Raw genomic sequence first — 13,436 nt, 5'->3', positions numbered from 1 at the left:
TTGACAATATCATCCGTCGAAAACAAATTTGAATAAAAATAAAAAATTCCCTGGACTATTTGCTCCTCTCTATCCACCACTACACCTGGCCTTACTTCCAATCGCTTAATGAACTTCTTCCTTTTCCCATCCGCAATCCTATGAAATTTTTTTGAATTAACATCGCCCTCCTTTAGCCACTTCACCTTTGCTTTTTGTGCCCAAAAAATCTGCTCCCTAAGAGTAAACTCTTCCAATTTCAAACCTAACTCCCTCCTCTTTCCCCTCAATGCCTCAACCTCACTCCCTTGCATCTCCAAAGTATCTATCTCCTCAATCCTTCGCAAAACTTGACATTTAGTTGATTCCAAGTTCTCCAAAACCTCCCTATTCCACTACTTCACATTCTCTTTAATCACCTTCAGCTTTGTCATGAATCTATAACCCTCCCACCCTTGACATCTAGCAGTATTCCACCACTCCTCAAAGGTCTCTTTGAATGAATGATGTTCCAACCACATATTCTCAAATCTAAATGGAGCCGGACCCCACCTAAAAGGACAACTCTCAAACATCACAGGACAATGATCAGATACCAATCTTGGTAACGCCTCCTGTCTGACATTGGGGAAAACCCCCTCCTACCCAAAAAAAAATAAAAATCTATCCAGTCGACAACATACCCGACTTTCCCGTAAATTAGACCATGTGAATCTAGCATTAAATAGAGGAGGGTCAACCAACTTGCACCCTCTAATAAACCCATCAAAATCTCTCGTACTCCTATTGATTCTGTTCCCATTAAGCTTTTCCGAAACCTTCCTAACCACATTGAAATCCCCCCCTAAACACCAATTGGGAGAACATAACCCAAATAAACCATATAACTCATCCCACCAATCCTTTCTCCTGGAAGGACAATTTGGACCATATGCCCCTGACAACCACCACTCACTGAGATCTAGATTCCTGAACCTAATTGATAGTGAAAACTTGCCAACTAATGATTCACACTCTGACACAACCCTCTCATCCCAAATAATTAAAATACCTCCTGACCTTCCCACTGATGGTACAAAAGCCCACCTTTTATGGCTAACTCCCCAAATACTTTTAATAAACGTCCTATCACAAACTTCCACTTTAGTTTCTTGAAAATGACAATGTCAGGTTGATGTTTCCTCAAAAAATCCCTAATGACCCCCCTCTTCTTCGAGGATCCCAAACCCTTTACGTTCCAACTAACAATCTTCATTAAGAATCATTGTCACCCCTAACCTCCACATGCCTTCTATCGTAATTAATTGCAGTCACCAAATTCCTTAACTCCCTGGCCCCCTTTCTAACCATAGCCCCTCCTCGTCTAGTACTCTCCCCCTTAGTGACACTATTATCCTTTCCACTAACATCATCCCTCCCATTTAAACTTACTAGGGACGGCCCCATAACTTGAAGCAAATGCTTGAAATGAGATACTTCATTTTCCTCAATTGGACATGACGCATACTTGCTTAACTCCATCAACCAGCGCTCTGTCTCTGCCTCACTATCCCTCAAACCACTAAAAACGCAACCTCTGCTGTGCAAATGCTTAACAGAAACTCCCTCTTGAGCATCATTTACATGGCCTACATTTATATTTGCATTATAGGACACAAGATTAATGGTAGAAACATCCCTCATGGCTCTTGAGATATCTGGAATGGCTCCTTTATCAGCCATTCCCCTAACAGAACACTCAAGACCAAGACATTGAGAACCCCCTATCCCATCCCCAAGAGAAGAAGAGTCTGGAATAACAATGTGAGCCCTCTTTGATGACGGATCTGTAGAACCATGATTAACAGAGTCACTGACATGATCCATTGTTTCAGAGACCCCCTCAGTTTCCTCCTCCTCAATAGTGCCCTTCTCAGTAAAAAGACTAATAAGCTCAAGATCAAACTCTTCTTCAACATCTCCTTCACAACTTGAACCAGAGTCGTACTCTAAACCCTCATCAGACCTAGACCTATAAATATTCAAAGCTTGCAACACTTTGGTAGGCTCGAAACACCCTTCATCCACCTTGCGACTCAACAATTCAGCATCATTCTCCTCTTCGATCCTTTCACCGACCCACTCATCTGCTTCCTCCGCTAATCTCTGCTCCCCTTCAACGGAGTCGTCCACCCTATCAGCTAAACCAAGCTGAATCTCATCCTTTGTTAGTCGATTCTGACTATCCCTCTGTAAATACACATCGCCTTCACCGTCGACACCCCCTTGTATCCCAGACGACTACCGTCGTTGATCCTCTCTCTCTCCAAGTGGTTGCCTTTCGTCGTCGAGCAAGTCGGGTTGAAATTCAACTCGGATTCCCTTCTCCAAGATATGAACCCCGTTCATATAACCCACTAGGCCCAATTCATTGGGATTGAACTCATCACTACTTTGAGGCCCGTCATTATACTCCTTATGTTGCTTAGAAGATGGCCCATCCATTGGAGAAAAGGAGCTGGATTTCTGATAAATAATCTCCTGGCCCACATTTAGTGAGACAATTGGGCCCAAAATACTACTTGGCCCATCATGCCCCACTTGTGGCCCATTCGGTATCACTCTAATCCCCCCATCCCTTGGTCTTCCCCCCACCTCCACAACAGCACCGAAGCTGTCCCCAAACCCTTCAACTTTTTCACTCCTTCGACTTCCCCTTTCCATGCTTCCATGTGTCCTCCCTGACCTTCCCGGCCCTTCGGCTTCCCTGTCGGCGGCGATAGGTTCGCTTGAAGATGCTAGTCGAAAAACCTTTGGCCACACTTTCACTTGGCGGCACACTGTCTTGGACAAAGATTTCAAATGCACCATTGATGATCATCCTCCCACCTCAACCTCCATGAACGCCGGTAGAAAACCACAATCGAAGCCTCTAACTTTCAACCTAGCCTGAAAGAGATTATCCAAAGATATGGTTCTTCGATCAACTTCTAACAAACCACCACATCTCTCTCCTATGTGTTGGAATACCTGATCATTCCAAAGGGTAAAAGGCAGATCGCACACTGCAATCCATCCTCCATAAGAGACAATAACCTCTGGTTTAACATGCTTCTCCTCAGACCACGTCTCCAATCTAACTGCCACACCTTTGTCAAAGAATCTCAAACCCTTTGCTCCTAGAAGACTCCCCTCCTCGCTATTACTAGCCCAGAACAAAGCACAATTGAGTTGAAATGGCCGTAGAGCAATGGACATCTTTAAATAATTACTCAACTCCTTTTCAATTTGATCCCAGCTGCTTGAAAAGTCACATCTTGCGCATACTACAACCCTCTCCAAATCTATCTTTGAACTACTCAACCGATTCACAGTGAACAAGTCGACAAACTTCCTACCCCTGTTCGCCCCTGTTTTCCTATCCATAAACATCTCCTTTGTGTCCTTGCTCTGTACTCCTATGAAGTTAGCCCTGACTTCCATGCCTTTGAAATTTGCCCCGGCATCATTGCAAATGACTTTACGAAGCATTGTAGCTATGTCTAGCCACCCACGACGATTATACCCCGCGCGGAAGAATAATATTGCCTTTTTTGACACCTCCCTCCCACTTCGACATCTCAACAAAAACACCCCTATCATTCTTATACTTCTATAAACAGAAAATAGCAGAGTTGCTATGATGCTTACTAAAGAAAGATCCTCCTTTGTAGTGCGACCCCAACTGCTGAAGTGCTTGGACAGCCCAGCTTACTCCTCCCAAATCGATCTTCAATGAGAAACTTTGCATTCTATTCCTCTATAATCTCCACTATACTCCCCCTAGATTTTTCGTCAAGCTGTGTAATAATAATCTTCTGTTCAATCCTCAGTTCTGAGGATAGCTCCCGATACACTCTCATTGTAGCTCCTTTTGGTTACTTTTTTTCACAACTGCTATTAATGATAACCCTTGTAACAATTAAGGTTAGGGTTTAATTTGGGGAAGAAGATAAAGATGGGGGAAGTTGGTCATTTGATTCAATTTCTGAATTTGACTTGTGATATTTCCACTGCCGCCTCTCAATTTGGGCAATGCACCTCTGTTATTCTTAACGGAAAATTAACAGTGGCACTTTAGTTCAAAACCATAATAGGGCTCTTTGCCTATATTTGAATCTTAAGGGGTGAAGTACTGTGAGGAGAAAAAAGGGTACAGTGAATTTTGCCCTACAAACCAAAGCAACATGTATTGGAAAGAAAAAATATATGGTTGTTTTATAGAATTTTCAGAACAAGTCTGCAAGTACACAAAAGTTTAGTAATTAATAGATTTATCAATGATATGCCTCGATAGTTCATACATTTTCAAAGATCAGTCACCGACTTTTCATTATAAATAAATAAATAAATAAGAAACTGCATACAATTCTACTCGAAAAAAACATTCAGAGACTTCTATCACAGTGCTGTAGAAATATACTTGTAGATAATCTACATCAATGTACAAATGTCTTTCCCTTATAAGCTACAGTGCTAAAGGCATATCTCCATTGGGGATGGAGTTGGGTAAGGTGAAATGTACAAAACTCAGTCTGTAACTATGGAGACCAGTAATATATGAGGTATGTTGTACCAAGACAAGGAAAAAGAAAATAAAAGTTAACCTTTCCATAGCCACCAGATCCAATACAGTTGGCTTCTGAGAAAGTGTTTGTGTATTTCTTAAGCTCTTCAAATGAGAAACACCTAGCTCCTTTTAACTGAGGAACGCCACCATTGCTTTTATTTGAGTCCCAAGAAGCTGCATGGGTATGACATCAAAAGGATTGTTCTGATGAAAAGCAGGAAATAAATTGTCAAGATTAACTCCTAATTTTACCAAAAGGATTGTTCTGTTTATCAGAAATTTCAGCTCTTCTCTTTTGATGAAAAGCATAAATTCCAGCAAGGAGGGACAATATCACAAGCAAAGAACAACCAACTGCTGCTCCAATAATGACCCTACTCAATGACTTGTTAGTGCCTGTAGATCCTTTTGCATGAGAGAGAGAGAGAGAGAGAGAGAGAGATTAGAATGAGAAATCACATAGATATACTTTTTTATCAGTAAAAAAAAAGACATTGATGCTATGAAGCACAGGTACGGGTACGAGTACTGGTACTGGTACGATACGGGTACGTCGATACGGTAAAATTCAAAAAAAATAGGATACGGGTACGGCTTGGTACGCTTGTAAAAAAATATTTATTTTTAATTTAGAGTAATGCAAAAAATAATTAAATGGTTTAATTTGTTAAGGTCCAACCTATAATTAACATTTAATGCCAAAAGGAAAAGTATAAATCAAAATTAAATATCAATATATTAAACAACTTACAAACCATAGTTTAATTTTAAAATCATGCTAAGCATAAAACAAAAACTGAAAAAGAAATCTAGTGAAATGAGTTTTATCTCTGTAGTAGAAGGAATATATTGTTTCAACTGAGGTACGGTACGGCTTGGATATATACTAGGTACGTCTGGGTACGTTAAAAATTAAGAAGAAAAAACTTGGGTACGTGTTTCGTGTATCCGGTACGTATGCAGAAGTACCATACGAGGTACGGTACGCCGGTAAGTACCCGGTACGGGTACGGCATATTTTTCGAAGTACCCGTGCTTCATAGCATTGATGTAAGTATGTTTCTTTTTTCGCTCTCTTTCTCTCTCACATGTATATACTTTATACCTGCAAAATACACATATTGATCAGCAATGAAAACTAAGGGTCCAAAAGTCTTCCCAGGATAGGAAGTTAGGTTGTGCAGCACAAACCCAATTTCAGAAATGCCTGTTCGATTGAAACAGTCTACACCATGTGGAAACATTTTTAATCTTAGCACAGGGGGATTATATGAAATTTTACTCAGAGAAACTGAATCCACAGGGAGTTGATGGGAATGAAAAGAACTCATCAGATAATTCTCGAGAGACATGTAGATAATTGAGTTTCCTAGGTCAAAGGCAGGAGCTGCCAAGATTAGGGAACCCGTAAATGGAAGGGCACATCTACAGTTGGGGCTGCATATTTGATCTGATTTGCAGGTAACGGGCACACAATTATTTGGTTGTGTTGAATATGAGGAATTAGACTGTTGAATGCTGCAGTATGGTTCTATCCCTTGTTTTCTCTCACAAACTGGATTTCCTACAAGTCTACAAAAAATAATAGAAAAGTGAGGTTATAAAATGAAAAGAGCAAAGAACAGCAAATAGATTACAGCTGTGTTTGGATCATAAATTTGACGTAGGATTACAGCAGTGAATGAAATATAAGCTAAATTTTTTCTTCATTTCCCTTGCCTTTTCCTTTCCCTTTCCAAATCCTTATCCAAATCCATTATCCAAACACACAGGTATATAACTTCCAGAAAAGGAACTAATTTAGTTCTTTGACACCATCTTACTGAGGGAATGGCCAAAACTGTCTTACTACTTACATTAACTCAGACTTAAATCGCATTCCCGGCACAAAGTCAATGGAATTGTTCTGCAAATCTATATGTTGCAGTTGGTTGCTATAGCTGGACCTGATATCCAAAGTGCCATTAAGGTGGTTGTTCCTCAATACACTGACATGACATGCCAAAGAAAATTGATTTGATTACAGTGGGCATGATGTAAGATATACAACTCAGAATCAATAATGTTAGAACCCAGGGAGGTTACATCATTTTATTACTTTTGCTTCTAGATGATTATATGAAATGCAATATATAAGATTAAACTGATACTCACACTCTCATTAACTGTGGAAGGCTGAAGAAGGCAACTGGAATTTGACCTTGAAGTCCTGTGTTTTCCATCACTCTGCAAGTAAAATGTTAGCAGAAACATAATTGTAGTGCTTTGAACCTTCTCATTTTAGCCGAAGCTCTTTGTAAAATTGCAAGCACAAAATTGAAAGATTGATGCCTACATCAATTTTACCTTAAAATTTTAGGTAGCTGACATCAACAAAGAAAATAAGTGAGTTCATTTTTCAAACTTCTCTCACAAAATCCTAGAAACTTGACTCACCCAAAAAATAAAAAATAGAAGAGAATGAAAAATAATATAAATTTAGTCTTTGTACAATATCAAGCTAAGAAGCACGGACACTTCTAAAAAGGTGACATGTCCATGTCGTGTTTGTGTTAGACAATGACACTCGTTGGACACTTCCCGACATGTGTCCGACACTCGTCAAAACGTGTTCTATTTTTTAAATTGTTTTTTAGATCCGGACCCTCGGAGGACACAGGTTTCCATGGATTAGACACACATGAAACTAATTATAAGTTTGAACTAAATAACTTAGAATACAATAATAAAAGAAAAAAAACAATGTAAATTTATAGAATAAGTGTTATATTACATTTTTTTATTATTTTTGAATGATATATTTATATATGACATATAATAAATATATATTTTGTGCATGCCTCACATGTGTCATGTCCTAATTTTCTTGAAAATTGGGATGTCTGTGTGTCCGTGTCGTATCTGTAAATTTAGAGAAGAGAGAGATAGAGAATGAGAGAAACCTCATCCCCTTTTATATTAAGAATAAAGCATAATTACAGGAGTGTCATAAGGCATGAATTATGAATCAGCTCATTACAGCCCATTACATCCAATTAGAATAAAATATATGAATATAATTTTCTATTTTAACACTCCCCCTCAAGCTGGTGCGAAGATATTTCTCATGCTCAGCTTGTTGAAAATGTTATGAAATGGTTTACTCTCTATCCCTTTGGTGAGAACATCTGCTAATTGGTCCCCAGTCTTCATAAATGGAGAACATATGGTGCCACTAATGAGTTTTTTCTTGATGAAGTGCCTATCAATCTCAACATGCTTAGTTCTGTCATGTTGAACGGGATTATAAGCTATGCTGATCGCCGTCTTGTTGTCACAGTACAATCTCATGGGATCGGTCTGATGGATCGCCAAGTCTGCCAACAATAGTCTAATTCGTAGCAACTCACATACACCCTGAACCATAGCCCTGAATTCTGCCTCAGTACTAGATCTAGCAACCATATTCTGTTTCTTACTTTGCCATGTGACTAGGTTGCCTCTAACAAATGTGCAATATCCAGAAGTTGATCGTCTGTCAGTGACTGATCCAGCCCAATCTGCATCAGTAAATGCCTCCACACCGAAATGTTCGTGTTTTGAGAAATAGAGACCCTTTCCAGTAGAAGACTTCAGGTATCTCAAGATTCTCATAACTGCCTCTAAGTGGGAAGTTCGAGGAGCAGGCATAAACTGATTAACCATGCTAACTGCAATGGCAATGTCTGGACGTGAGTGAGATAAGTATATGAGGTTGCCCACCAGTCTCTGGTATCTTCCCTTATCCACTGGCTCCCCCTCTTGATCCTCACTTAGTTTCTAGCCCAATTCTAGAGGTGTATCACATGGTCTACCTCCAAACATTCCAGTTTCCTTTAACAAGTCAAGTACATACTTTCTCTGACATATGAAGATGCCATCCTTGGACCTAGCTACTTTAATGCCCAAAAATATTTCAAATTACCTAAGTCTTTGATTTCAAACTCCTTGGCTAAGTATTCCTTCAACTGAGGGATTTCGTCAATGTCATCCCCTGTCAAAACAATATCAACATAAACAGTAAGAGCTATGGTCTTACCATATGAGGAGTGTTTCACAAACAAGGTGTGATCAGTTTGACTTCAGCATAGCTTGAGCAAATCTTTCAATCCAAGCCCTAGGAGACTGCTTTAGCCCATAAAGTGACTTCCGAAGCCTGCATGCTTTACCTTTGGACTTATCATCCGCAAAACCAAGGGGAATATCCATATAGACCTCTTCTACTAGGTCTCTATGAAGGAAGGCATTGTTCACATCAAACTGATAAAGTGGTCAATCCAAATTTGCAGCAAGAGAGAGTAGTATTCTCACAAAGTTCATCTTAGCAACCGGTGCAAATGTCTCCTTATAATCTACCCCATAAGTCTGAGTGAACCCCTTAGCAACTATCTTTGCTTTCTACCCGCTCTATGGAACCATCCGCTTTGTGTTTTACAGTGTACACCCACTCACACCTAACGGGATTTTTGCCTCTAGATAACTACACTAACTTCCACGTGCCATTCTTGTTGAGAGCTCTCATCTCCTCCATCATGGCATGTTTCCATACAAGACTAGAGAAAGCATCCTGAAAATTGGTAGGTAGACTCAAAGAAGAAATTTTAGACAAAAAGGCTTTATATGGGGAAGATAGATCAGAATAAGAGACATGATTAGTAATAGGATGCTGAGTGCATGACCTAACCCCCTTCCTATTAGCAATGGGATCATCAAGACCTGAAAATTCAAGAATAAGAGCAGTAGGATCAGAAGTACCTAGGTTTTCAGGAGAGAAGGACACTCATCCAGAGAAGTTGGCAGTAGAAGAAAGAAAGTAGTCTCTTGCATCCAGGTGACTTTTTGTCGATCCTTGTCCCTAACATAAACTTTGCCTGCTTCCTTTTCCACAACAACTGCTGGTTCATCACTCTCAATCTGTTTAACCACTGGCGGTAGTGGAACAATCTCTTCACACCAAGGCTCACCCTGAAGGGATGACTGTGACACTGGGAAGGTGAGAAAGTAAGACTGAGACTCAAAGAAGGTGACATCCATGGAGGCAAACCATTTCCGAGTGGGAGGATGATAACATTTATAACCTTTTTTGGTTTGGTTGCATAATAACCCAAAAAAACATACTTGAGAGATCTAGGATCCAATTTACCACGAGTGGGGTTATGATTATGGACAAAGCAAACACAACCAAAGGTCTTAGGAGAAATAGAGAACCCAGAAGAGGTAGACCCAGACAAAATTTGAAGAGGTGTTTGTTTGTGAAAGACTTGGATAGGAAGACGATTAATCAAATAAGCAGCAATAAGAACCACTACCTCCCAATAGGATCGAGGAACCCGCATCTTAAAAGATAGACAACAGGCCACATCAAGGAGATGGTGATTTTTCGTTCTGTAACACCATTTTGTTGAGAGGTATTAGTGCATGAAGTTTGGTGAATAATGCTATGAGTGGCGAAATAACTAGCAAGACCAGAATCAATATATCCCCCCCCCCCCCGCGCTCCTAAATTATCAGAACGTAGAATTTTGACAACCGCCCCAAACTGAGTACAAACCATTTTATGGAAGTTTTAAAACACAGAAAACACCTCACTTTTATCTTTCATCAGATATACCCAAGTTGCTCGAGAACAGTCATCTATGAAAGTAACAAACCATTTTTAACCGTTTAAAGACACAAACAAAACGAGATGGACTCCATACATTAGAATGAATCAAAGAAAATGGAACTGAACTTTTATTAATAGAAGGAGCAAAAGAGGCTATGTGATGTTTTCCAAATTAACAAGAATCACATTGAAAATTTGACACATTATTTTTCTCAAAAACAGAAGGAAATAAATGCTTAAGTAACAAAAAAGAAGGATGTCATAAGCGATGGTGCCACAGCCAAAGTCTTCCTTGGTGGATGGTAACTGAATAGAAGAATGAGTCAGCTTGTCTGTCTGATCCAGAATGTAGAGACCATGTTCCTCTCTACCACTGCCAATCCTCTTCCTTGTGATAAGGTTCTGAAAAAGGCAATGATCAGGAAAAAACGTCATGCTACAATTTAAATCACGAGTAATACGACTCAAAGATAAAATATTAACACTAAAATTGGAAACATAGAGAACAGAGGACAAAGGAAGGGAAGAGGTGGCATGAATTAAACCTTTCCCTGACACAGAGGAAATAGTACCATTAGCAACACGCACGTTTTCCTAACCTGAGGAGAGTTTATACTCTGAGAATAAATTAGAGCAGCCAGACATATGGTTGGAAGCACCAGAATCAATAATCCATGGTATAGTCATATGAGATAGCAATACACATGTGAAGGAAGCCAAGCTACCTGAATTGGCAAAAAAAGAAGAGGGTACACCTGTAGCAGAAGTGGAGGCTCGACGGTCTAGCAAGTGGCAAAGAGCAATCTCAAAATCCGAGGAAAATAACCCCAAAACATCAGTAGCAAAGAAGACAATGGGAGATGAAGATGGTTGCTCAACTGTGTTTGCAAGATGTACCCAAGCATTAGCCCCTCGACCTCTAGTCTGACCAGACCTACCCCCTGGAGGACTAGGACGGTCTCCTCGGCCACCAGAAGGAGTCCCATGTAGCTTCTGCCACGTCTCTCGTGTGTGTTGGGCTCTATGGCAGTAGTCACAGAAAATATTATCCTTCTCAGAGGAAGGACGAGAACCACAAGGCACACGGTCTCCATCACGAGGGGGTGCAAAAACCAAGGCCGAGCAATCAGTAGTAGCAGAAGGAAGCATTGCAGAGCGGTGACTCTCCTCATTCTGCACAAAAGCAAAGGCTTCCTGGAGAGAAGGAAGCACATCCAAGCCAAGTACTCTGCTTCGAGCCGGATCATACTCCACATTAAGGCCTTCCAAGAACTTGAAGACATGCTCTTGCGCCACAAATTTTTGCTAACCAACAGAATCAGTGGGACAGACCGGTTTGTAATCTTGAAGGTGATCAAGCTGCTTCCACCCATTTCTAAGGAATGTAAAATACTGGAGGATAGTCTGCTCACCTTGGACCGACCTTTCAATGGAGTGATGTAACTCGAAAGCCTGTAAGAAGTTTCCCTTCCTGGAGTAAGTAGTAGCTACAGCCTCTCAAATATCCTGGGTAGTATCTATAGACAAGCCGCCCTCGCCAATCTCAGGTACCATAGAATGCATCAACCAACCCATAATTAGGGAGTTGGTGATTTCCAATTAGTCATAACTAGGATCCGTGATACTGAATGTATGTATCCTTCCATCAACATATCACATCTTCCCTTTGCTCTTCAAAAAATAGTCAGACTTTGCGACTAGGCTAGATAATTCTGATCATTGAATAGAGAGGTGGTGATCTTAAGTCTCTGGTTAAGGGTATCAGACATAGTGGAAGGAATCTGCCACAGATACTCTCACTCTTAGATGGTTGAGAAGTAGTGGACTTACTAAAGGAATCTGCCATAGATACTCTACTATGTAACTCTCAAACACAATGCCAATTACAAACCCGGAAGATAATAGTGGAAGGAAAGACACAACTACCACGATGTCCAGGGTGAAAACATTACAGGAGACAGAAGAAACCTATCTGGAGGTTGGTTGACAGAGGCCTAGAAGGGAAGAGAAAAGCCAACAGGGGCCAAGAGAGCCAGAGGAGCTGCCAATAGGCCCCTAAAAGACCAGAGGGGCTGCCGACTAAGCCGAATAGGTTGTCGGGGAGCCCAGGCGCACGGCCGAAGGCCTGGGTAAGGCTGTCAGAGGTTCAGTTTGGGCTGGGTGAGGGTCCACAGTGGCCATTGAAGGGTCTACAGTGGCCGACTGGACTTCTGGAGGGAAGAAAGGACTGCTGACAGTGGTGCTAGAGAGGGATGACAGAAGGGTAACGAGAGTTAGGCTAGGGTTTGGGCTCTGATACTATGTAAATTTAAAGAAGAGAACGAGATAAAGATAGAGATAGAGATAGAGAATGAGAGAAACCTCATCCCCTTTTATATTAAGAATAAAGCATAATTATAAAAGTACCATAAGGCATAAATTATGGACCAGCTCATTACAGCCCATTACATCCAATTAGAATAAAATATATGAATATAATTTCCTATTCTAAAAGTATCTGTGTCATGTGTCCATGTCGGTGCTTCTTAATGAGTTGGTGCACAACCTATATTCCATTAGAGACAAAGGTGTTTTCATAGAAGATAGCAGGTGCATGGTTTGTGATCCTTCTGTGAGTTGTGCATCAGTTGAAGTTTTCTAGTTGTTTTCTGTTATTTGTTTCAGCCTTGTTACTAGTTGTTTTCTATCTCTTGATTGATTTCTCCTCAACCTTCGTTTTCGGTTGGTGCTGCAAATGATTGGACATGTTCGGTTGTGCCAACCTAGTTGGGATAACTTGATTATGATGTTATGCTTATAGCACTACCCTTTGATCTTTGTATCCTCTTTATTGATGTATGATGTAAGGTTATCCTTGATTCTTATCAACAAAGATTCATTTTGCTGATTAAAAAAAAAAAAAGTCAGGTCATGTCAGAAGTCATACCAACTCCAGCTCAACTCAACAAGCCTTTGTTCCAATTACTTGGGGTTAGCTACATGAATCAATTTCCACTAGTTGGCACTATTTAAAGTCATATCATCAGTTAAGTTCATGGAAATCACCCTTCCTTATCACCTCAACACATGTTCTACTTGCCTTTCTTTTTTTTTAAGACGATGTTGAGCAACTTGGAGTAAGGGAAAAGATATAAACATTCTTCATGTTCTCTATTGTATTCACCATCATAGTTGTCAAATCGTAAATTGAATCATGAATCGAAATGGCCTTGTATCGAATCTCGAATCGAATCGAATCGAATTGTG

General features: G+C 40.3%; 1 protein-coding gene across 50 annotated transcripts in view; it reads right to left on the bottom strand.

The window, feature by feature from the left end:
- LOC114272984 (leucine-rich repeat receptor protein kinase HPCA1) overlaps positions 1 to 13,436 on the bottom strand; it is a 46,506-nt gene that overhangs the window by 13,304 nt on the left and 19,766 nt on the right. For 42 of the 50 annotated variants that reach the window (XM_082868591.1, XM_082868596.1, XM_082868599.1 and 39 more), the window contains 5 exons: positions 6,722 to 6,793; positions 6,424 to 6,555; positions 5,673 to 6,139; positions 4,820 to 4,972; positions 4,605 to 4,741 (listed from right to left, as the gene is read on the bottom strand). In XM_082868591.1, the coding sequence (XP_082724717.1) occupies positions 4,605 to 4,741; positions 4,820 to 4,972; positions 5,673 to 6,139; positions 6,424 to 6,555; positions 6,722 to 6,793 (961 nt within the window). The remainder of the gene's footprint in view (positions 1 to 4,604; positions 4,742 to 4,819; positions 4,973 to 5,672; positions 6,140 to 6,423; positions 6,556 to 6,721; positions 6,794 to 13,436) is intronic. The other 8 variants (XM_082868600.1, XM_082868601.1, XM_082868576.1 and 5 more) reach the window with 1 other exon arrangement.

This window comes from Camellia sinensis, chromosome 5 (genome assembly GCF_055761805.1).
Source record: "Camellia sinensis isolate YWXY chromosome 5, ASM5576180v1, whole genome shotgun sequence".
NCBI lineage: Eukaryota > Viridiplantae > Streptophyta > Magnoliopsida > Ericales > Theaceae > Camellia > Camellia sinensis.
The sequence above is the reverse complement of the archived record's forward strand: the minus strand, read 5'-3'. Positions and strand labels throughout refer to the sequence as shown.